Below are 25,693 nucleotides of genomic sequence, written 5' to 3' on the forward strand. Positions count from 1 at the left end.
CTCGTGTCCCACATTTCATTAAAAAGCATCAAATGCTGTGAATGTGCTATCAGCAACATCTGTTTCCTGAGTTCTCATTAGGAGATGCTGATCTACATTTGGTTATATTATTGTCTCACTTCCAGAAACCTCAGGTTTCTGCTCCTTTGAAGAGTGTACCAGCAATGCTTTTGGTTTCAGAGCAGTTCATCATTCTGTAGTTTCTCTACTCCTCCCACTGCCTTGTACCTATGAGGCAAAATGTTTCTTGCATAGTTCAACAACTATGCTGGCTTATGTGCAGACTGAAGATTTTAGTAGGCAGAGGAAGTGCTTCCAAAGAGGAGCTCTGATTTTTAAAAGTATCTACAAAAATGACAGCAAGATGGTCCATATTTGTTGTCTCCCCATGATTTCTTAGTTTAGCCAGGAAAAAAGAAATATACTCTCATCCTTTTAGTACGTTATAAAAGTTTTACACTAACATAATTCTAATGAAATCAGTAACAATGCAGTGCTGTAAAATAAGTATAATATAATGGAAACAAGCATAGGGGTCCTACTTACCAACTCAGAGCTAAACTTTTAGTGTGAGCATCGAGTTTGGTATTTTTGGTCCATCAGTGACAATATTTTGTGTTTAAAACTTTTAACATTAGAGTACTATAAAACCAGTGTGACTTCTTTTCATATCCCTGGCATTACAGAGATCTAATGCTGGTGTCTAACTGATGAATTAGACACTTCTACATCATCGTTACATATATACCATCACTGGTGCTGTATCTGTAAGAGTAATTATGGCAATAAGCATTAGGTGATATCATCACTCCTCCAGACAGTCTCAGGAGAAGCCAAAGGATGATGTCATGTCTAAGCAGTCCTTTAATCCTAGATGTATCTTTTAATGTCCTGATTTACATGTGTTTGTGCACTAGTGTGAAGAATCACAGTCTATACTGAAACTATATGGTTTTTTTTCTTGGGCTGTCAATTTTTCCATGTCAGCAGTAGAAACAAATACTTTTCAAGAAAAATGATTTTTTAGATCAATCTCTATATATCTGCATACATATGTAGATCATACACATGTATGTTTGGTTTAGCTTTTATAATTTGGCTGGTTTTTTCATACTCATGTCCTAGTCCTAGAAAAAACTTAGACGAGATTACATCACAAAGGTTTCTTGGATTGAGTGAGCTTTGTTGTGATTTGTTTGTTTGCTTGTTCATTAGAACCTTCCTATACTAATAGCAGCCTTAACACAGTTGCATTTCTATTGCCAGAAATGCTTTTGCTGAAAGAATTGAGTTTTTTTAAAGTCTACACACTAATATAAATCATACTAACAAAAGACAATGTCATTGCTATAGGCTGTGCCTGTGATAGAATTAGCTGTTTCAGTTGTGCCAAGATGGGTTGTACTTGCATAATGATACCAGCAAACCATTTCTGAAGTAGACCTTGCCTGAGGCACACGTTTAACTTTACATACTGCAAATAATTTCACTGATTTCAGAAAGTAATTGTAAGACAAAATCTTGGCCCCCGCATTCCACAGACTTCAGTGGAGCTAGAAGCCACCCATGGGGTATAAAGCATTTTCAAACTCTGGACTACAGCTGATAGAATCCCTGGGGCTACAACAGAGGTAGAAATTGATCTTTTGATATTGAAGAAGAAGTGAGAGAGACTTGTGGGTAGACTGTGGAAAACTTAGCAACAATACGTAACTTATTATTGATGTGAGAGAGAGAAGGGAATGAACAGAGGCTTGCATAGAAAGTAATAACATTGCCAAAGGGACGGTCTAGGAAAAATGGCCATTAAAGCAGTATTTCGGCTAAATAGCTCTGGAACAAGATTGCATTTGTCAAGAGAGTTTTATCTCTGCAGATGATAGGATGCTATGGATGGCCTATTAGCGACACTACGTGGAAACCATCTGCCAGGCTGAGGTATAGCTTAGGTACAAGATACAAGAATCAAGAGTGAGCTCCAAGACGATGATATTCAAGTTATGGGCTAGTGCAACAGGAAGATGCTGTTATTGTTCACAAGTCATGAGGAAAGAAGATAATGGGCAGGAGAGTCTTGGGAAGAAAATTAAGATATCTGCTTTAGCCATGATAACTTCACAGTGATTGCTAAACACATACATAAAAATATAAGAGAACAAGCTGAGACTCCCATTTGAACAGAAGGTGTGTCATTTTGTAAGTCATCAGGATAGCTGGATTTGTGTTTGCAAATGAGATGAAATGTGGAAGGGAAAGAGAAGGAACAAAAAGGCCAATGTAACTATGGAAGAAAACTGAAAGGTGTGGAGCATGAGGAGAGTTCAGTAGAGGACACACTGAGGGAGCACTCAGAGAACTCGGAGAAGGATTCAGGGAATGGTATCTCTGAAGCCGTGAAAAGAAACAGCACAACAGCAGGAGCATGGTCAAAACTATGGAAGGGCCTAAATAAGAAGTTGTAAAGGTATTGTTAGAAGTCATTCCCATTTAGTGTAAGAGCATAAGCAAGATGTTTCTGGGCTGGATTTGTTTGAAAGGAATGCTAATTACTGTAGTCATTTCAGAGTGGCTTATGTGTTTTGGCATGGGTTTTTCAAGATATTTGAAGTTTATTTGTATTACGAAGGGACGAGCTGGAAGGAGGGAAGCTTGGTTGCAGGGGAGGTCCAAGAAGAAGAAGAAGAGAGCACCCTCATGAACAGAGTTGGTTAGAGGAGGAGACCCTTTTCTTGCAGTTATCAATGAATGATCCCTTGAACAAGGAAATCTATGACTTGAACTGTAAATGAGACAGTGACATTGGACTAGTCATGTAACCCTATGGTCTACAACATACATTTAATGAGAACTTGGCTCTATAAGTTTGACTACTTTTTGTGATCTGTTTGATAGAACGTATGTCTAACTCTGGGTGCATTTAAAAGATGTTTTTTCTGGCATTTGGAAGGCATGATGGACATGTACATGAGATCCTGAGGGCTAAAGCAGGGTGAGAGCAGTGTCTTCCTGATGTCATGCATCAAATATTGCATGGGACAGGCTGAGCTTCTGCAAATGCCACATGAAGCTCTTAGCCATCCAGGAATTATTCCATGCCTTTCTGGTATCTTAGGCATGCGTTCATGCCTTAGCTGAGAATGCTTATCCTGTGCCCCAGGAGACACATGCTCCTGGTTCTTCTCAGCCAGTTTTGCACTCTCTTGTGCAGTTATCACTGGTACAAGTTAGATTACTTATTTTGCTGCTGTTGTCCTTCTTAAAGTATATTTTGCAGAGATTTAACAGAAATTTTCATCACCTCTTAATACAGTCAGGTTGCTGTGTTCAGATGGGCCAACTGAGGCATTGCATTAATACTGATACAGATGGGGACTTGTTGAATGATGGTATAATGTGAATGGTTTCAGCTAATTAGCACCTGTGTTTCTGTTCCATTTTATTTTCTCCAAGTGAATGCAGTAATGGACTGTCCCTGAAGTTGTTGGAAGACAAGTAGATAGCAAGGGTTTCCTGTCCATAAACACCACTGTGAAAATGCAGTGACTCTGTTCTGCTCTTCCTGAGTATGCTCAGCGTCGGTTAGCATTAATGGGACTTACACATGTGCTGCAAGTGCAGTGTGCCCCATAGCCTCTGGGTAGTAGAAACCCTTATCTTGCATTTCCATATTGCGGCATGGAACAAAAGCTATTGTAAAAACAAATCCACCCCATCCACCCATGGGTATTTTTTCTTGCTTCTCTCCTCCTGAGAGCTAACTTGCAATGAGACAACCCAAGGCTGACAAAAGAGAGCTTTGTTACTTTCTGCTAGCTTAAAGAGAGACAAGGGGAGACTTCTTGACATGCTGCCATCACTGTCCAGACCTTTTCTAAGCTTTATCTTCTCCATCTGCAGAGTTTGTGAGGTGAAAATCACCTCTCCTGAAAATGCTGTATAGTTTCCATAGGATGAAATCACTGCCTGCAGGTTAAACTGTAGATCCTGATTTACAAAAGTGTCACTGTATCCAGGTGGCTTCAGACATCTCTGAATTATAAGAGCTGTGATAAATACTGGTATTGGCAAAGAAGCCAGCTGGATCACTTACCTGCCCTACAGTGCTGTTTGCTGCCCTACCAGTTGTGCCAATGTGACTGTAAATGGGGCTGCACCATGAAACTAGAATGTCAAAATGATGGAGAGTCAGAAATGTGGCAGAAAGGGGGAGGGGTCTTTTGGTCTTTAAGCGACCCAGTTTATCACATGGCCCCACAGATGTTTATATGTGCATAATTAAGGTGCTAAGTTGCAGCACAGGGAAGTTAATGAAGGAGCAGGGACTTAGGACAGCCTCATAGTGCCCTTAGACAATAGCAGAACAACTGATGGATGGATTTCCTGTAGTGCTATTTAATTCCTTTAGGGGGTTTCTGCCAGCATCCTCAACCTTGTGAACCACCTAATTCAGGAGTCAGGTTATTGCAAGTACTGAAGCATGCATTTAAAACCCTAATCCCTGCACTTCTCTTGTACTGTGGCTTGGAACCCAAACTATTTTTGTAACACTGCAAGGTGTAAGTATCAGTAAATGTCATCTGTAAAAAACCAAAAACCACCTGACAGAATCCCCTGCAATAAAAATTCTGTACTTTGTGGGCGAGGCTGCAGAAGTTGCCAATGTCTGTATAAATTATTGGAGGGAATTGCTTTGGAGAAAGTCTCTTTTCCTTTACATAGGGAAATCAATCCTCCAGTAATTAGGCATTCAGTGTGGTTGTGACTCCTCCTCTTTATTCTGTATACTGACAGTCTCTTGAGTCTGAAACATACCACTTGTTCACCCTTTTAGTATCAAGTGTACATCACACTGCTGGTTTTCAGAATGAGGGAAGAGACAGGGGGCAAAGGAAATGTTTTCCTTGTAGGTGTCCCTGTAGGAAAGAGCCATTATGAATGTCTTTGGTCTTCCCTGGTACCTTCCACAGGCATCTTGGTTACACAGTACTTCTCAAAACATTTCTAGGTCAAATCAATCTTTTTTGTAGCAGCTTTGACCTCGCTGTTATTTATATATATGAGCAGCTGTTCTCAAGATAAGTGATACAAAAGAGATAAGGAAAGGAGAGAAAGAGCAGTGGGAGGGAGCAACTACTTTTCTGTCTCTTCCACGACTGAGAAAGAAGGAGAGAAAAAAGGGAGAGGAGGAGGACATGGCTGTAGTTGCTTTCCCCCTCCCATTACTCCATTGTGCAGCAAATAACTGTTTGTACTTCCCCCACTAACTAAGCCACTACTGGAGATGATGATAGCTGACAGGAATAGTCAGTCATGACTGCAGCTAGCAATATTTCTCTTTCTCTCCTTCCCGTTGCAGGGAGTGGAATGGTCCATAGCTGTGCAGGGTCCTGCAGATGCTCTCGGGGCAGGGCAGGGGGTGCGGGGGTGGGGCAGGCAAGTGATAACTATCCTTGCCAGCCATTATATTCTTGCAGCTGTAGAGGCATGGGGTGATCTCCATGCTTTTCAGATGTTCCCCTTATCATACTCTCATCAGACAGGTACGTCATGCTTCCAGTTTAAGAAATGTGGTTGTAGTGCATGGTCTCTAATCCACATTACAGAATCTTGTTCCTTCTCCTTCTTGTATCCTTGGAGAATGTACCTTGGAAAAAATGTCCACAGTTACCTCTTATAGATGTTTCATACACGTTTGGTAGGGGTATTAATATGTACACTGATAATCCTTAAGATTAGAGCCATCTGTTCATGATGGTCATTTTAGCAGGTGAGGTGGATGAGCATCACTAGCAGTCCACAAAAGTGCAGGCAGATTAAAAAATGTCAGTTACTCTTTGTGGATGGTGAAATTAGCCTCCAGAGAGCTATGTGCTGCCCAAGATAATTTCTGGTATCCAAGCTATCCTACCCTATTCCCCAAGTGTAAGAAAAGGAAATAGGATTATCCTGACTTTACTGATTAGATTGGAAGCAGAGTAAGTGTCAGTTAAATGATTTACCCAAAGTTAGAGAAGTGGCTTGTGTCAGAGCCAGGGTTTGAATCATAATCATCTGAATCTCAGACTGGGGCTTTAGCCTCCGAAGTAGGCTGTTGTTCTGGAGAAGAAAAGCCTGCAGTCAGTCACAGTTGCAGCTTTGGGGAAGCGACTGGCCAGAAAAATGAGTGTTAGCCAAATGTTTTTCATTTTTGTGTTTGTGTGAGAGAAGCTGTGCGTGCTCTAATTTGGTAAAAATTAAATTTCATCTCTTAATTAGAAGTTGTTGTTATCTAAAAACTTTGCAGCACTCCCACATTTCTCCTGACAGCTTGGGCTGTGTGGCACAGACATGCTAGGATGGCTTTAAATGTCAAAATATGCTTTTTATTCTTGTGTGTGTATATATATCAAGGCATTATCAAGTAAAATAAAACTCCGCAGTGTGACAGATTACATTTATTTAATTGTCGTCACTCTTTAAATGAATTTATGGCTGTCAAGAGAAATTTGCACTTGTAGAAACATTGGAAACCTTGAATCATCTAGGCTGAAAAAAAAGCCAGGCCTTGCTCTGCATACCTCTTGCAGAGGTACATTGCTGAAGGTGGCTGAGCTGATTGGAATACATTTGGTTTTGAATGCTTTCTCTCACTTTGCTAATTGTGTACCAGGCTGTACTTCAGGCAGAACTCTGACCATTTTCCTCAGCTTTATCAGTGACTTTTGTTGTTTGTGGGAATAAAGAAGTGGGAAGCTTGTCTCCTGAGAAAGCTGGTTCTTCACATTGTCCTGCTGGGTGGCCTCTGCTGCTGTGATGTTTGTGGAGCAAGAAGCCTGTGTACCCTGGTGAGTTAAAGAAGGTGTGTGTTCCCTGTTCAGAGATGGGCATGAGATAGCAGTAGGCTGGAGCTGGGAATCTATTAGATAAATTGTGCTTAACCTGGACAACCTGGACCAGCTTAGCAGAAGTTGAAAGTGCACTGGCTTCTCCTGGAGGCCACTCCCAGGTCCTTGTCCACTGGGCAGTTTTCCAGCCACTCTTCCCCAAGCCCGTAGCGTTGCACGGGGTTGTTGTGACCCAAGTGCAGGACCTGGCACTTGGCCTTGTTGAACCTCATACAATCTCTTATAGGCCTCGGCTCATCGATCCAGCCTGTCCAGATCCCTCTGTAGAGCCTTCCTACCCTCCAGCAGATCAACACTCCTGCCCAGCTCGGTGTCATCTGCAAACTTACTGAGGGGGCGCCCGATGCCTTCCTCCAGATCATTGATAAAGATCTTAAACAGAACTGGCCCCAATACTGAGCCCTGGGGAACACCACTTGTGACCAGCCACCAACTGGATTTAACTCCATTCTCCACCACTCTTTGGGCCTGCCCATCCAGCCAGTTTTTTACCCAGTGAAGAGTATGCCCGACCAAGCCTTGAGCTGCCAATTTCTCCAGGAAAATGCTGTGGGAAATGGTGTCAAAGGCTTTACTATAAACAATATCCACAGCTTTTCCCTCATCCACTAAGTGGGTAAGATGACACAGTTTGTTTCAAAATGGCACTTTTTTACCACTAAAAATAACTTCCTGTAGAAAAAACAACAGTCTAAGCCCAGACGTGCTCAGGAACAGTTCTGTGAAACCTTCACAGGTTTTCAGGCCCTTTCTCTGTTTTGCGTGATACATGTAGGTGTACCTAAGGCCTATGGTTAGGAAAGCTTCTGCACTTTAAGAAAACTCGAATTAAAGACACCAGACAGGCAGGCTGTGGCAGGACCAGGCTTCCCTGAGGGAGGGGACCCAGCTGGCAGAGTATGAGCAGGCAGTGTGCCCAGGTGGCCAAGAAGGCCAATGGCATCCTGGCTTGTATCAGAAATGGTGTGGCCAGCAGGACTAGGGAAGGGATAGTACCCCTGTACTCGGCACTGGTGAGGCCGCATCTCGAATACTGTGTTCAGTTTTGGGCCCCTCACTACAGGAAAGACATTGAGGTGCTGGAGCGTGTCCAGAGAAGGGCGACGAAGCTGGTGAAGGGTCTAGAGAACAAGTCCTGTGAGGAGCAGCTGAGGGAGCTGGGGTTGTTTAGCCTGGAGAAAAGGAGGCTGAGGGGAGACCTTATCGCTCTCTACAACTGCCTGAAAGGAGGTTGTAGCGAGGTGGGTGCTGGTCTCTTCTGTCAAGTAACTAGTGATAGGATGAGAGGAAATGGCCTCAAGTTGCACCAGGGGAGATTTAGATTGGATATTAGGAAAAATTTCTTCACCAAAAGGGTTGTCAGACATTGGAACAGGCTGCCGAGGGAAGTGCTTGAGTCACCACCCCTGGAGGTATTTAAAAGATGTGAAGACGTGGTGCTTAGGGACATGATTTAGTGGTGGACTGGGCAGTATTAGCTTAATGGTTAGACTCGATGACCTCAAAGGTCTTTTCCAACCTAAATGATTCTATGATCTTTTCCCAGTTCTCTTGATTTGGGATTTCTATGGTTCAGTTCATGGAGAAAGAAGGATTTTTCCAAAGAGGCTTTCAAGTCAGGGGTTTGACCTATGAATTAAATCTCCAAAATAAAGGCATTTCGTGAAAGATGATGCCCTTTGATGTCTGTCACCCTCTGCATTAGGCAGGAAGGCATTGATTCCCCTGCCCTGCTCCGAGGTGTAAGCTGTAGCTGTTTACAGCTGTAGGACATGGCAAAGGATGTCATTGCAATTACTCTCAAACAGAGCTGGAAATGCAGTATTTGATACACAAATTCAAACTGGGGACTGGGTCCAAATGGCCATAACTTTTAAGTACTTTTCACGTCAGTGTAGATATTCAGGTGTACAAAACTTAAACGTATATTCAGACCTGTCTGAAATTTTCTTATGTGGCATATTGTTTATTTTTGGTGTTTTAAAGTTCTTTTTATTTTCCCCCTGTCCTTTTACAGAGATTTGCACCAAACATATTGCAAGGCATAAGCAAACAGTGGAAGCAGAAGTGAATATTTTCCCTTTCCTTTGACAACGTATGCCTTTCTAGCTCTTGTCTTGATTTGATATTTTCTCTTCCTCGTTGTTGCTTGTTTGGAATAATGCATAGTTATCAGAACCATCTCTACCGTAGTATGCCAGGAAGATGGAAAGGCATCTCCTTGAAAATATTCACAAAGGCAGCCCAGCATCTGAAAATTGATTCTTCTCATACAGTAAGAGCTGCAGGTTACATAAAATCTTGTCTTACCAAAGCATGCCTGTGTTAACTAGGTATCTGTAAATATTTCAGATTAATTTTTGGGGAAAGTTGGGATTTTCGTGAATTCTAGTTTAAAAAAAAAAGAAAAAGGTAGTATGGATCAGCTGTTGCCAATTTCGAGAAGGTAGTGGGATAACAGTAGTCATATGGCTGCTAATGTCTCTGACTGTAGAATGAAGAGCATATTTCGAGGCTTAATCCTGTGTTGTGAAGGATCTTTGCAAGTTAGGAATCTTAAAACTGGTTGTATTATTAGGCTTTGTAGTATTGCATTATGCGTGTGTTAGGCAGGCTAAAGAGATGTATGCGCATCAGCTATGGATATATTATTACAAAGTTGCTACTAAGAACCACAGAAGAATGTGAGAAGGGGAACAAGGGAATAAATAGAGGCAAACTGAAACCAAGACAGCTCATCTGATGCCTTAAACATGAATGTCACCAATAATTTCTAGCTAGGCAGAAACAACAACTGCTGTTCCAGTTAGCTTTCCTCCTTCCTTTTAAAATATTTGACTTCTGTTTACTCTGCAGGAGCATCCTTCTGTGTGCTGCATAGATCCAAAGTCGTATGTTGTCATTTAAGGGTCCCCAGCAGGGATACTGGAGGTGCCAACCTTGGCACTAAATTTTTTACTGTGATTAACAAAGCTCAGACTCTGGAAATCTTAAAACTGTGTGGCCTGCTTGTCAGCTGGATCTCTGGGTTGAGAGATGCTGTTCAAATGGAAGTTGCAGGTAGGAAATTACAGACAGACAGCAACAAGGACTTCAGCATCACCTTGAGTTCCACTTAAATGTCTTTTTTTGCAGCAGATGTATCAGATTAGTCAGGGATTGTTGTACTTTCTGCCTTTTGGTTTCCTCAGATTCACTTACCTGGTTAGGTACTCTGTTGCCTTGAGAGAAAATCTGTGAATTAAATGCCACAAATAGAATTGTCTTTTCCTTGTGCTGCCCTTCTGGATGCAGGTGGGTGCCTTCTGTACACTCACAGCAGCAGCAGCCAGCCAAACTGGTAGGTCACAACACTTTTCTTCAGCCTAAAATGAAGTAGGGGAGACTAGTTCTGATTAAAATGCAGCCAAAGCCTCTAATACTGTAGTATTAATAGCGATGCTGGCCTTGACAAAAATAGCTGTTAAATGGAGAGTAAAAAGCTTTCCATGTTTGCCAAAGTTGTAATGAAAATGGTGGAGCTGTCATAAATATGATGTTCTTAGCTAGAATGATTATGGCTTAACAATTTTCCAATGCATTGCATGGGGTTATTTCCAGCACATTCAGATCTTGGTGTTGTAAAGGTTTAATAGAAAATCTTGACAGTGAGTCTTTATCTGTGCCAGAGGAAAAGGTAAGCAGTGTTTATGAAATCTTTACATTCTTTATTTACCACCTTGATGTTGCTCCCATGCTCATTTGTTGTCATCTTTATATGTGTCTAAGATCCAGCATATGGCTGTGGATTGCTAAGTTCGGTTGCTGGTGTGATGCAAACTACGTGAGCCTAACAATCCTCATAGCCTTTAAATACACAGGTTGACTCCTCAGCAGGGATAAATCCATGGCGTTCCACAGAAGTGGCTGGAGCTGTGCCAATCTACAGTGCTTGGAGACCGAGCATAATGATGCAACTTTGACGTAAATTACTACTTTTAGGAAAAATGAGTGTTTACAAGGAATCAAGCATGCATGGGTTAATGCTGAACCGTGAAGCAGGGCCAGAAGTTACATTTGACAGATCTTTGTTAGATGCCAAGGAACTCAGGGAAAATTTAAATACCAGCTTCTGTGATAGTGATAGAACAATAGTAGTTGAGAAAATGCACAGAAGTATTTTATGCCAAATGGCAAAATGACTAATGCTGTTCATTTATGATCCACACAGTGGGAAAGTGCATTTGCCTCCGTGTAGCTCTGATTTCAGTTTGTAGCAGAAACTTGGCTCAGTAGCAGAAACGTTAACATTGGATGGCTCCAGCTTTCATTAACTGTTGATTCTGTTTCTTATTTCTCCAGAACAGGGGCTGAACATTCCTTGGCATGTTTTCACTGATCTCTAATGGGCTTTGTAAGTGAAGGGAGAAACACGCATGTTTGGAAGTTCTTCTGCTGGCCTGCAGGAATATTGCTTTCATTACATTTTTGTGTATTGTGAAGTAAAAGGGGAAGAATAATTAATTTCTCCTGCGGCCAAGAACTGCACAGAACCTAAGGTGGCATTATGATCTTTGTAACTGTAGAGAGCATGTTTCTGAGTATGCAGGACACCCTAGAAATAGTGGACTGCTAATACTTGATAGAGGTTGCTTGTTTATCTCATATTAAAGAAAGCAATTTGGTCTAGAGGAGCATTCCCATTTGCAGTTAGCCAGTGTACCAGGAAATATCCTGCTTTTTATTTTTGGGTGTCTCAGTTGAGGAAAAAATGCAGCATAGCCTCGGCTAGCCTCATCAGACAGCAATAGAGAGCCTGCTGATTCTCACCTCTTGTTTTGCAGGACTGTGTATGAGATGGGGCTATTGAGTTGCTTCGTTAAGTATATGCTGAAGTGCCTTTCTGAATCCATAGCCTTCTCTGTAGATTATTTTTATGAAGAAATAACAGTAATAGTCATAATAAAGTATTGTCTGCACTCCTGTGAAAATTATGTATTTTTTGCAGAGAAGGTGTATGACTGTACAAAAGAAGAAAGAAATTGGATGTGTATTTTATTGCCTGTTAAGTCAGTGGCTTTTCCAAAGCTTGTAAGTAAGCTAGATACATAATGCCTTTGGAATCCCTATGTTAGTAATAGTGTTTACTACTAACACCTTAGTAATTGTGTTTTGGTAGCTTTGGTGGTCTAAAGACATATGTGAGGGAAGATTTACAGGGAAGGGTGTTGTGTTTTAGTAAATCAGCTGATACACCTACAGAGAACAGACAATCTCTGAGAACCAGTAAACTTCAGAAAAAACAAATTTGTGGAGAGTAATTGCAATATGAGCACTTTCAGAAATTGTCTCCTAAGAACAGTTTGATGCACGTGGTAAACACTTGGAAGACAAGAGCATGTACATACGTACATGTCAGAATAACTAGTGTTAAAGCTGCTGTTTTGCTGGTAGCTACAGTATGTGTCTAGGTAAGGCTGTCATGCCCTGTAACTGTGTGGGGTGTGTGCAGTGATATTAATCTTCAGGTACTCCTTCCAATATCTGCCTCCCCCATAGCTGCCCTTTTCCAGGGACCTGGTGTCTTCAGGGAGCAGCTGCCCATCTGATCGCCTAAACTGACTGCTCTTGGATCTGTCTTGAATCCCACCTCCAGGTGATCAGACTTTCGCAGAGGCATGCAGATGGTAGGAAATGTCTCAGATTTCTTTCTTGGGTAGTAAGTGTTACATTGTGTGCTTCTGAGAGACTGGTGGGATGCAACCTATCCCCTCGGTGAGACACCCTTTCCAGATTTGATCCATCAGGTAAAAGATGTCTTTTTGTGATTACTCAAGGCTCAGCTGTCTCCTTTGATGACAGCTTCAGTTATTGATCCCTATGTCTACGCTGTACATAAACCATTTAGCTTTCCCAGGTAAGAGCATCTTGCACCAGCTACCGTTTGGTCAGAACTGAGGGTGTTAGCTGTCCTGTTTTAGAAGCGTAGCTGATAACCCACAAAAAAGTGGCAGCTTTGAGCTAATGCAGTAACAGCTGTCCCCAAGTCTTCTAGCCTACTCTGAAAAATACTGGGCTAACTCCATGCTACTGTAGTTACTGTGCACGCTGGATATCGTTAGGACTCCCAGATGTGTGGCAGCCCTGGGTAAATATGAAATATTCCACTGGATTTACCTGGGGAACAGTTCAAGTATGGAAATGCTACGCTGAATCAATGGCCGATTCTCACAAATACAAAAAAATATGTTGCTTTCTTAGTCTTCCTCTCTGGAAAGTTTTCAAGTGCTGAAAAATGTTTTAGCATAGCCACTGCTACTTTTAAAAGGAAACTTTATGGTAACGAAGGCACCTGCTACAAGTCATACAAGCTAAATAGCATTTTTTACATGTACTGCTCAAAATTGGGTTACCTGAAGAAGAAGAGTAATTTTTGTTTGTTTGTTTTTTGTTGAATGCTGCATGTGTGATTCCATTTAGAAAAGTTAAAATGCTGAACATTTATGTTACTGTCTTGTTATGATTGTATTTGGTCTGCCATTTCCTCCCAATTCGCATTCTAAGGAACTGGACTAGGAGCCGTTACATGAATGTAGTAACACAGGAGATTACTAATTTTTTCAGTAGGTGCTATGACATTCCTTATTTGTACATATATTTTTACAGAGGTTGATGACATTTTAGCTCTTGATCTAGGAGAGTGAAATAAAGAGAGGGAATAAGGGAAGAAATGAAGAGGGAAAAACCAGGCTGTGATCTAAGAAAGAATTTAGGGAGAATATCTACAAGAATTTCTGAAAGAAACCCTTGTTTTGATACATTTTGTATTATCTGACAAGTAACATATAACAATAAAAGAAGCCAAAATTAAAGGTAAACACATGGGAGGTGGGCTTCAGTACTGAATTTAAAATGTTGGCATTTTCTGTTGCTGATTTGATATTTTATTGTTGCAGGGAATTAGGTGTTTCTGTTGCAAGTAGAATTAAGCTTTCCTGCTAATGTATGCAACAGCACCACATGCACACCCTCAGATTTCATTGGCAGACAATTCTTTTGTACACAAAAATGAGTGCCCTTAATATTACAGGCACATTCAGTTTCAATAGTTGCACTTCTTTTTGGCAGTACATTCAGATAATATATATATTAAATAGCTGTGTTGCAAGGTCTTGAGTTCATGAAGGAAGGCAGTTCTGAGTCAGAGCAATGTTAGCACAATATCCTTTTTCAACAGTAGCTCAGAGCAAATGCTTTAGGAAATCGTAAAAGAAATAAGATATATAGTGATAATTCTTAAGTGTCCTGACTACTTAGAAGCCATCGAGCAATATGGCTGCATCAGTGCAAGCCCTAAGTAGAGGCTGAGAGATACTACTTCCAGTTTTCCTCTTTGAAACAGGAGTAAGTGCAGATGTCATAACTTGAGCTTTTCCTTGTTTGCAGTCTGGATTTGCATCAGTGCAGGTGGATCAGTTCTTGGCCTCTGCCTCCCGAGTGGGGTTGATTCTGTGAACATCTCACCCCTATGAAGTGGGTAAGACTTCTTATGGCACTGGGCATAATGTTGCAATGACATGAACAGAAATTAAGCCTGCAGTTAGCAACTGTCCCACACTGTGATTGCAAATCTGGCTCTTGGTAGCTGTACAGGTGTTCGTCTCTCATGCATGTGCATTTTGGATGGATAGTGGTGATCACTCTTCATGATTACTTGCACTTGAGGCTGCTGAAGAAGAGGAAAGAAATGCATGTTTGTGGGTGTCTTGTCGTGTTTGGTTTCTGTCTGCATGGAAGTGCAAAATGTTTATCAGGCAGTTAGCTTGGGATCTAAGTTAGAAATACACTCCTTTTTAGGAATCTCTTCCTTTCCCCTCCTTCCTGTCCAAACTCCCCAGAGTGGTCCTAGGAAGTGGCAGCAATTGTTATCAGCTGTCAGGTCATTCCTCTCGCTTTCTGTTTAAGCAGGATCCACAGCCTCGCTTTACTTCTTGAGGAGTAACAGCAAGACCTGGAGATGCCTCTGAGTTTCTGCATTATAACTGCTGTTTATAATAATTTTATATTCTCCCTGAAAATTGAAACTATTAAATTGATGAATTGGTTTCGGATTCCTTTTTCTGTTGGTCTTCAGTTGCATGGACTGTTTAACACCAATGATCGATAGTTTCACTCTAGCTCTTCCTCTAGAAGCATATAAGATCTTTATGAAAAAGTGATTTGGGATTTCTTCATTATGCCTGAAAATGTCTTAAAAGATGCCTTGCATGGTGCTAATTCTCAAAAATGAGATGAGTAGTGTGGATTTTCTGGGAGAACAAAAACTTTAAAACTTGTTGGAATTTGACTCCCTAAATTGCTACTTTTTTCATTTGGTTCCTCGCCTTCCTGCTTTCTTGTATATTAAAGCATCTCTGGTAATTATCATGGTGACTGCTACATAACTTTTGGTGATTTCTTCTTTTGGTACCTAAAAAATGTTTGTGTGCTTTGTGTAGGGTTGGTTGGGTTTTTTTTTTTCTTTTTCTTGTGACCATTGATCCCGAGCCATTTCCATATGGCATAAAATCAAGGACAGAGGGGAAAAGAATGGCTTTTAAAAGCAAGTGTGTAAATAAATACTTTAAACTCTTCATTTAGAAACAAATCAGCAAATGTAGAGGCCCTCACAGATGACCTCATATTGCTACTCCCAGTTTTAGACACTCCTCTGATCATCCTGCAACATCACTATGTGAACCAGTGAGTTCAGCTGGGAGAATGGTGAGTAATTTCCTATCTGGTATTGACAGTCTCCAAGGAAGCCTGGTTAAAAATTCATGGAGGCTATCTTGACTCTTCACCTTTGGGTTTTCAAAGAGTTTGAAGCTTGCTGAATAAGGTATTAAAAGCAGAAGGTATTATCAGACAGCCTCAGGTTTGTATTAGTGTAGGGTTTTTTCCCCTTTGAAGTCTGTTTAGTAGTATGCAAGGGGAACCTTAAATATTCTACTGGAAAGGAATGGGTTTTATACCAGTCCTTTACACTTCCTCATATTTGTGAGAGCCAATAATTTGAGGCACTGTCTGTTCTTGAACTGGTAATAATTTAGCAGGTAGGAAACATGTACTTCCTAATTCTTAGGTGAGAAGAGATAGAAATGGTGAAGCTACTTGCATAGGGTTTTTGTTAGCTAGACTCTTTCTTGGCATTTTGTAGCTGATGTGGTTTCTGGTGTCTCACTGCAAATGAGAGTCAGACTTATGGAGAGTCAGCTCATTGCAGAAATAGCAGAAGGCTGTTCACTGTAAATAATCTCTCATAGAGACACAAATTCACAGCAACAGCATTTCTTCTGCTTTGTTTCCCACTGCACTAGGCTAAAGTGGCTCAGCCTTCCGGACATGACAAGCTTGTATTGCTCCTTTATTTGTTTAACACCTTTTACGAGCTTTAGGTCATTGATGGCAGATCTGGCCCACTTAAAGCATGTTTCATGTTCTTCTACACACTGTAATCGCAGCTTTCTCATCCCCCAAGGGGTCTCCTTCTTTGCCGTTTTCCTTGTACTCCTCCTACACTTTCTTCATAGACTCTCTGTGAGTATGAAACAGCAAAGGATAGATTCCTAGTATGAGGTCATGCTTAAAAGGGCCAGAACCTTCAGAGCTGCAGAATCAGTCTGCATTATGCTAGAGGTGCTCAGTTGTGAGTGATCTGAGAAATATTCCTGTAATTATTCCATTATTTTTTCATAAACGGAGTACCTCCAGAATGCCAATTACCACAGCTTTGGGTATATTTGGTCAAGAATTTGTGTTTAAGTTACCTGTAGCGTTACGGTTACGCTAGGTATACACGTATACCACAGGTTCCATTGCAGCTGCTCTTTGAAGGGACCTTATAGGGGTTGCTGCCCCTAAAACTCACTGGGAAGCTTGGTAGGTTATGGCATCTGCTGCTTAATGGTGATCGTAGCTGTCCTCCTATGAACTTGGCAGTCTCACCCTTTGCATGCTATTTCTTTCATCATCCTGAAAACTGTAGATGACAGGGACCATTTTTTAATATAAGATGTGATGTTGAGCCGTTAATTCTTACCTGAGCCTCCACATGCTTCCACAGGTTAAGAACTAATAAGACTGTGGTCTGTAGTTCTGAGTTTTGTATCGTGCCTCTTGTGTTTTAACCACATATTTCTGAGAAATGCCTACAGTTATTTTTCATTGTCTAAAGCAACATATGAGCAAGTTAAGTCAGTGAGTCTGCTGGTTCTTAGGTATTTGGATCCCTTATGTACGTCCAACTACGCACTTGCTTGTGGACTGTTCTCTGCCACAGTGCTTGTATATTGTGTTGATTATAGTTTATGATGCAAAAATCCAGTTAGTTCTTTTTTATTGTTATTTATTCCTCCACAGCAAGATGAGGTTGCATTTTTTATTTCTGAAGTACTCTTGTAGAATCCTGTAGGTTCAAGACAGCACAGTTGTAAAAGTTTCTAGTGGTCAGTATTCTCTGTATGATCTTGAAAAGTTAGTTCAGGTGTCCAGCTCTGATTTGTTGCTAATTATTTATTAAAGACAATTCCACATTTCTGGTTGTTCTATACAAAAAGCCATTGTCTGTTTTGTGAATTTTTGGGGGGTTGCCTTGGCCTTGTGGTTTTCCTTAAAACATGTAGTGATTTTGTTCGACATGTAGTGATTTTTATTTGTGTCTGCAGTCTGTCAGTTAGCTGAAGATGTTATTACATATTTGTGAAATGCAGGCTGGGGTTGGCGGTATACAAGACAAACCATATAGACAGTCATTGCTCTGAGCTAATCTTATCTCCTGGAGCAAAGCATTTCTGAGGAATTTCTAATTTTGACAACTGGGATCAAATGTCTGACTTCTGAGGGCTGACAATAATGCCAGGGGCTGAGCTGCTTTGTCCTGTTGATAGCAACTGTGCAGTTTAAAAACCACACTAAATGCCAGGAACCATGCATCTTAGCTGGTTAGGTTCAGGGTGTGTTTGTGTTTAGGGTAAGGCATTAGCTTTAGAAACCTTTATGGGGCAGAAATGCTGCGGCTGCTCAGGGGTAAAAATAGTTCTGGGTTTTCAATGGCTGCATTCCATGGCTGGAGCCTGAAATCATGAATCAGGGCTCAGCTCTCGGTCTGTGCGAGACCAACTGCGAGAGCTCTGCAGACAGACACGGGAGGGGAGCAGCTAGCCGAGATGAGTCCGAGCCCAGCACCGCTGATACTCTGGGAGGGACCTGTGTTGCTTGTACACTCTCAGCAAGGTATTGTACATTAATATTTTGATTTCCAGTAGGAGTGTAGTTACTTGAGTGTGAATAATTAAAAATCTAGTGAACCGTGCAAAATTTCTTGCTAAACCAAAGATGACTTTTAAAAAATGTCTGTTCTGTGCAAGTTCAGCTTCTTAGAGACTTGTAGCTTCACACCTTACAAGTTTCCAGAGACCTGGGATGATATATTGTGATTGGAAGGACATGCTGCTCATTCCTACCTGAATATTGTTTTGTGTGAGTGTTTGTCCTTGAGTTTTGCATGGCAGTTTTTTTCCAGAAATTTTCTAGCTTGGAATTTCCTGGGAATTTAGATACTTAAATTGTTAATACTCTTTTGAAGCCTTCCTGCAATAGTGCTTTTTAAAAACATGGATACTTAACCCAAAAGATCTCTCTCAAACTTCCAACTCTGTCAGTGTTGCAGCATGAGACCTATGCAGGTTTAAACCCCATTTTGACAGAGTTCAGGTGATTATTCTCAGTCGTTTAAAATGTGGCAGAATTTCATGAAAGAGTGAATTTTGTACTTACAGTCAGGACTTTTTGTTGAAAGGGTTGCTAGGATGCTACCAAAGTTTTTGTGACCAACATTACCTTTGAAAGCAGTAAACAAACCCCTTTTTGTTTGTTTGGTTAGTTTTTTTTTTTTTTTGTCCCTGAGACATTTCAAATGTGTATCTTCCAGGCCATCACCAGTAGGACTTTGAGAAATTGATGTTCCTGCAGTTTTTGGCATGCCCTGTGAGTTGAGTAACTGTATGATCTTCCTTCCAGAGTGAGTTGCTAGATTTCGTGTTGCTAGAAGTACACACGCCAGCCGCATGTGCAGATTGTCTGGTCCGTTAGTGCCCAGGGCAAAACTATGCGAATCCACATGTGGCAACCTCGCAGCCGGGCACAGCGTTCAAGTGCATTCATCTGTTTTCTTCCTAGGCCCTGGGATGCAGCCGCGCACGCTTGTCTGACACTCTCGGTATATCTACTTGTGCTGATCGCTCGGTGCTACCCCTCTGTGCCCGGCGCAGCTGCAGGCACCTGCCTTTTGCTTTGCTGGCACTTTACACGTAACACAGGCACCTACAGCTGTGCTGTCCCCACGTATTGCTGGATGGGCTTGTGTTAGAAGAGCTTGATAGCTTCGCATGGCGCTGTGTACCAGTGATCTTGCTTAACAAACCAACTGCCAAAGCTATTTGCACCTCGTTTTTTTCTCTTCTAGTGCGCTGGCACAGCTTACTTCCCTAAACATTGCTGGTATTCAAAGTAGACGATACTGTTTTCTCATGCAGCTCCCACGTTGTGAGGCTGATCTGTAACAGAAAAACAAAGTGAATTTGGGAAACCTCACATGGAAAAACAACTTTGTAAAGTGAGAAGCATATTGCTCTAAGGTAAGGAGGAAAACTGCAGAAGTCAAAGTAGTTCCATGCAGTAAGCTAAGTTAGTGAGGTGTTAGGTACAGCTATAGAAGATTAGCAAACAGCAGGAATTTTAAAATCTATATAATTTTATTTTACTTGAGACGTCTTAGCGTGTAAGGCACTGGGCTCTGGTGCAGGATCTGGATTCTATTTCAGCCTTGCGGATGGAATTGAGCCACCTAATTTTCTTGCTTTTCAGTTCCCAATCTGTGTAATAAGGATGATTTTACAATAGAGGTGTTATGGGAATAAAAATCTGTTTAACATGGATGTAAGTGCTAATGCCATCTTTACCCCTTTAATGCTGCCAAATTAACTGCCAATGCACCACTCCTGGGAGGCCCGTCCCGCTTCTGAAACAGGAGTTTTGTGTTCTTCTCACTAATGCCATTTTACAGAGGGTGAATATAAGGGGTAGTTTAAAGGATATTCCAAGAGCTGTATAAAGTCTGAGGACAAGAATAGATGCTGTAATCCTGCCTAGCCACGTCCTATGTCCTGGCCTCACTGTATGTTCCCCTTTTGGGAGGTTCAGTAAGAGTTAGAAATATGTTGCAGGACATTAGGCTGGTCATCAGCACTGCACAAAAATAGTTGAATGGGTATTTCGAAGAAGTGACATGGCAAAACTGTTGGTGTAATTGTCCCAATAGCAGAGCTGCTTAAAATAACAAGAACATGAGAAAGTCCTTTCTAACTGCAGCACTTTATCTAATGCCATTTTCGCCTACTGTGGATAAAGCAATGAGAGGTATCTCAAATATTCAGTCAGTGGTCCCAGATATTATGCGCCCTTTGTGTTAGGAATCACAACACTTCAAACTATCTGCCAGAGTTGTCAGCTAAGGTGAATAACTGAAGATCTGGATGTTTGCCCAAGCTGTCTGGATTTAATTATCCTGTGAAACCTCATTAGAGATGAGCTGCACCTGTGATACGAAGAGGAAACTATTTTGAAGGTAGTTCAGACCCTGATTCATAGCTCAATTTAAAAAATAATCTTTTAGAATCTGAAAGTTTTTGCATCTCTGTTTACTTTGTTACAAGTAACGTTCAGTCCTGATCTGATTTTCTGAGGGGGCAGGAAATAGAGAAGATGCATTTGGTAGCCAAAATGATGTTGACTAATTGGAGATATAGCCTGAAAAAAATTTATAAATGCAATATATTTCACTTCAGAAATAATTAACTGCATAAGTACAAATAGGCCTATAAGAGAAGATCTGGGGGTTATTGTTGTTCACAAGGTGAATTTAAGTCAGGAATGCTGTGTTGCTTCAAAAGGCAAAGCTGTCTTGCAATGCAAAACCAGAACATACCGCCCATGAGACCTGTGAAATGATCCATCTCTTTGGCACTTAGTACAGTCTCAGCTGGGACACAGTTCAGATTTTAGGAGCTGCAGTTGAAAGATGTGGATCAACTGGACAATTTGATACAAGTGCAGTGAGAATGACCAAGCTCAGAATAAAATCTCAAGGGAAAATTGCATAAATTGGAGTTCTTTGGTAAAGAAGAGATTGCTAAGGATATTTAACAACATTTTGCAAATGTGTAAATGGCTGCTGGAAAGAGGAAGCAAGAGCTCTTCTTTGCAGGTGTAGGGTAAGAAGTAATAGGCTTCAGTCACAGAATAGAAGATTCAGATTCATTAATAAATGAAGTAGATGTCTGTCTGGGATGACATAGATATGACCTGTTCTACTGTCATCCATGTGGTCTTTTCAAGTCTCTCCCAATTCTATGATTCTATAATTCTGCATGATTATATGCTTTCAGTTGGAAACTGATGTCCTTAATCCTCTGCAGCAGACAATGTGCTCAGTGTCTCCCAGAGAACCTGTTCCTGCAGCTAGGGCTGATGCTATTATAGATAATAGTTGCAGGGCAGAGGGAAGGGGTTGGGTGGATATGTAATCTTTTGGCAGTTGTAAACAATGTGGAGACACGAGTCGGGAGTGATCGCTTATTCTCAGTTTCTCATGGTACAAAAGCTGTAGGAAAACCACTTGAATTGTCAGGTGGTAAATGCAAAACAGGGAAGGACTTTTTCACACTGTGTTTAGTTAACCCAAGGAACTTACTGCTCTTAGATGCGTTGGGGGCTGAAAGCAATTAGACAATATTGTGCCAGCAAATCTGTCAAAAGCATGTAAACATAAATATACCAGTGCCAGCTCAGGAATTTCCTGAGACACGTGTTGCTGGAGGCAGGAGTTGTATACCATGGAGGCTACCGCCATGCTTGTGCCCTGTTCTTTTACTCTTGGCACTTGCAAGTGGTGTCTGTCAGAGTTTGAAGGGAGAGCTGGGTCCAAAAGTTTTTGAAGGAGGGTTTTCTCTTTCTCCAGTCTGCAGTGCACAGCCTGTGGAGGCATCCACATGCCTGATAATCAGCACATTTAAAATAGCCTTTTGCCTGTCAGGATCTGTGAAGAGGCTGACCGGGATGACTTCTGTTCCCATCTGAGAAGTATTCTGTCAGCACTCCCACTTCAATCCGAGAAGCGCAGTGGAACAGCTGGGGCGGAGTGGGAAAAGGCAGCAAAAATTCAGTCCCAGGCATCGGGCATTGTCATGTCTTTGCTGAGAGTTTCAGGGCATGTGCTTCCTAGATTATTTCCAGCCAGAACTGTGCTGTGAAGTACCAAGTCTTTGCTGTTAAGGATAACTTTGGAATCCCCATCGTTTCTGAGTATGAAGCTTGGCACAGTTTACAGGAGGAATTGGAAATAGCCAAGAGGTATGTGAGCAAGGTCAGATGAAAACTGCGTAGATGTTATGTGTCAATTTTTTCTCTCACAAAATTGCCCTGTCTTTAGCAGGATGATATTATGAATGATCCTAAAATAATTTCTGTAGCTGACATGCTGCCATTCTGTTAGGATTATGTGTTGTGAGGATGTGACTATGTGGGATTGATATGCCAGGAGGTGGCATGCAAGCAGCAGAGTCTTGGTGCTTTTCTGCCTATAAGCTTTCCTCTGCCAACACTAAAACCACTGTGTTGACAAGAGTAAGCTATGAATTTTACCTGTGGGGCAAACAATTCAAAGTGTTGACAGAAGAGGATTGAGTACTGTGGCAGAAGCTGTCTGGCAAAAGAACACAAGGCCAGGAAAGGCCATAACAAGAGCTGAGCACCTCTGGTCACGTTCAGCTTGTTACAGAATAAGGTCTGGATCAACCTGCTCGAGCACATTGTTAAAGGGAATATTCCTGGCAGACAGTGTGCAGATTGGTAACAAAATGGAAACCAGGCAGAATAATGTCCACATGAGAAGTCCTTAGACCACGAAAATGCAAGCTGTTTTGTACCCAATAAGACGTACACTGATATGGAAGAGTGTTTTCTAGTTCTGGAGCACAATGCCTTGATCAGTGAGCAAAAAGCCTGGTGTTTAGATTTGGAAAGGTATTGCGGTAGCTAGCTCTTTTATTAGGAAGCCAAAAATACCTTTACGAGTCTGGAACAAAGCTATAGGAGGCAAGAGTCCTTTGAGGGTTGGCTGCATTGTAGGGCAGTTGTACTTGGCCTAGAATAATCATCAAAATCATTACTGCAAGTCGAAAAATTGTATACTTGTGAAATCCTCCTCAAAACTGTGTTAAAGTCTTTCTAGATATTGTCTCAAGATCCTCTGCTCTGTTTTTCTAACATCAAACCTTTTAAGACAAAGCAAAAGTGTCCCATAATCTACAGACCCTGAAAAAAGATTCCTCAAATTAAAATTGAAAGAAGAAAACATCACTATCACATTTCTTCAGCAGATTTCACTGCAGATGATTCCCAAATGATTCCCAAATAATTTTATAAGTCTTCTGAATTGAAAGGCAGCAACACTTTCAAAAGGAGCTATACTTCGTAGGCATGACAAAAAATTACCACACTAGGCCAAAGCATTGACCCAACTTATCTGGACATTGGCCAATACTGCATAGTGTAGAAGCCCCTCATGTAGTGGTGTCGTGGTTTAACCCCAGCCAGCAACTAAGCACCACGCAGCCGCTCACTCACTCCCCCACACCCAGTGGGATGGGGGAGAAAATCAGGAAAAGAAGTAAAACTCGTGGGTTGAGATAAGAACGGTTTAATAGAACAGAAAAGAAGAGACTAATAATGATAATGATAACACTAATAAAATGACAACAGTAGTAATAAAAGGATTGAAATGTACAAATGATGCGCAGGGCAATTGCTCACCACCCGCCAACCAACACCCAGCCAGTTCCCGAGTGGCGATTCCCCGCCCCCCCCCCCCTTCCCAGTTCCTAAACTAGATGGGACGTCACATGGTATGGAATACACTGTTGGCCAGTTTGGGTCAGGTGCCCTGGCTGGGCATGAGAAGCTGAAAAATCCTTGACTCTAGTCTAAACACTACTGAGCAACAACTGAAAACATCAGTGTTATCAACATTCTTCACATACTGAACTCAAACCATAGCACTGTACCAGCTACTAGGAAGACAGTTAACTCTATCCCAGCTGAAACCAGGACAAGTGGTTAGTTTCTCTCATCTTTTAGAAGTAAATTTGGAATCCTATTTAACATAAGTGCCAATGTTCTTATGAGCTGTATAGAAGTCCAACCCTAGTGCATATCCTGCAGGGGTCTTGGGAAGGAAGGCCCTTGATTGTGATCAGGTGGTGTAACTATAGCCAGAACTGATGTTACACAAGAGGAATTTTTATCCTTTGCAGAACTTAGAGCCGCCTGCGAGCTAATTTAAATTAATGCTGTCTGAATTAGTACCTGTAATGGGATCTCATCATAGACTACTTGACTCAGCACACCTGAACAGCACACCCTTCTGCGGCTGACCTGGCTGTCCTTGCCTATCCCTGCCCTTAGCAGCCCCTATATCCATTTTGGACCATCTATGGACAGAATGATGCTGTCTGGGACAGAATGTGCCAGATGCTGGAAGATCCCCAACTTGTTTTCATAGCAGCTTTGCAGTTGCTTTGTGTATTCTGAACAGCCAAAGCAGCCAGATGAGGAACCAAATAACTGACCTTTTATGTTGCTGTCATATGTCACCCTGAAGGTTAATAAAATAAAAAAATAAATAATAAAAAAATAAAGCATTTTTATGCAGCACTTCTAAATCCCGTGGTAGCCGTTGTGGAAGTGACAAATATGCCCTCAGGGTTTGCAATATATATTGGGTGTTGCATATACCTTATAATGAATATTCTAGTGGCTATTCTACTGTAGTTATTTCTGAAGTTCCAACTGGAATGGGAGATTTTTCTGCAGGATGTTGTACTTGGTGCACGCTAATTCCTTCTGAACTTTTGATCTGCTTTGCTGAAATAGAATTTCCCTGCAGAAGAATTTGCCTTCCTGATATTAAACTAATAATATGAATGTGTATGTGTTTCCATTTGAAAGGGTTGGTAGCCACAGAGCACAACTCAGTTGTAATAATACTCAAGTTATTATTGTGAAATATGTCAGGTTTGTTTTCTTTTTTTCCTGGAGCTGTATTTAATGATGTTTTAAATACAGCAAATTTCCACTCAAAATGAAGAACAGCTTCTCTCAGTGAAACATTAAGGAAATTCTTCCTTATATTCTCTGTTTCATTACCAGGATTTCTGCAAAGTTTATTTGGAGTTGTTTGTCCCCCAAAGCTATTTTATTGATGCCTATGCCAAAGCAAAAATAATTGGTCAGATGAGAGGAAAAATACATATTTGTACAGTGACATATCTGCAGCGATATCATCTGCTTTATGGAGAAATGCCTTTTAGTTCATCTTGTACATCTGTATCCTTAGCAGTAGGTGCCACTGCCAGACAATTCATCAAAGTTAATGCGATCGCCGAGAAATACTAAAGCCTTTCTTTTTTATTGCTGTGGGAGGTGGTGTAAAGAACTGTGTACTCTGTGGGAGGGGGAAGAGGCTATGCTGACAAACAAGCTGGAAAGGTGGACTTTTCAACTCTACTTCGTTGAGGATTAAGCGTAAAAAAACAAGAGTGTCCTCTCCATGGCTTGTGATGGGGGAGCGAATGTGGGACACCTTGTCTCCACAGGAGATGGGAGCACAAGTTCAGTGCAAAGGGGGCCATCTGGTAGGCAGTGTGGAATACACTTGCAGGAGGGACAGAGAT

General features: G+C 41.4%; 1 protein-coding gene across 18 annotated transcripts in view; it reads left to right on the forward strand.

Moving 5' to 3' along the window:
• The window catches only part of TSPAN4 (tetraspanin 4), a 488,885-nt gene that overhangs the window by 190,317 nt on the left and 272,875 nt on the right, over positions 1-25,693 (forward strand). For 2 of the 18 annotated variants that reach the window (XM_069803547.1, XM_069803563.1), the window contains exon 1: positions 18,015-18,137. The exons of 11 other annotated variants lie outside the window; for them this stretch is intronic. In XM_069803547.1, the coding sequence (XP_069659648.1) occupies positions 18,071-18,137 (67 nt within the window). In that variant the 5' untranslated portion in view covers positions 18,015-18,070. Of the gene's footprint in view, positions 1-18,014; positions 18,138-25,693 lie in introns of those variants that run through there. 5 more of the 18 variants (XM_069803546.1, XM_069803555.1, XM_069803543.1 and 2 more) reach the window with 5 other exon arrangements.

Source organism: Haliaeetus albicilla, chromosome 16 (assembly GCF_947461875.1).
Source record: "Haliaeetus albicilla chromosome 16, bHalAlb1.1, whole genome shotgun sequence".
Lineage (NCBI taxonomy): Eukaryota > Metazoa > Chordata > Aves > Accipitriformes > Accipitridae > Haliaeetus > Haliaeetus albicilla.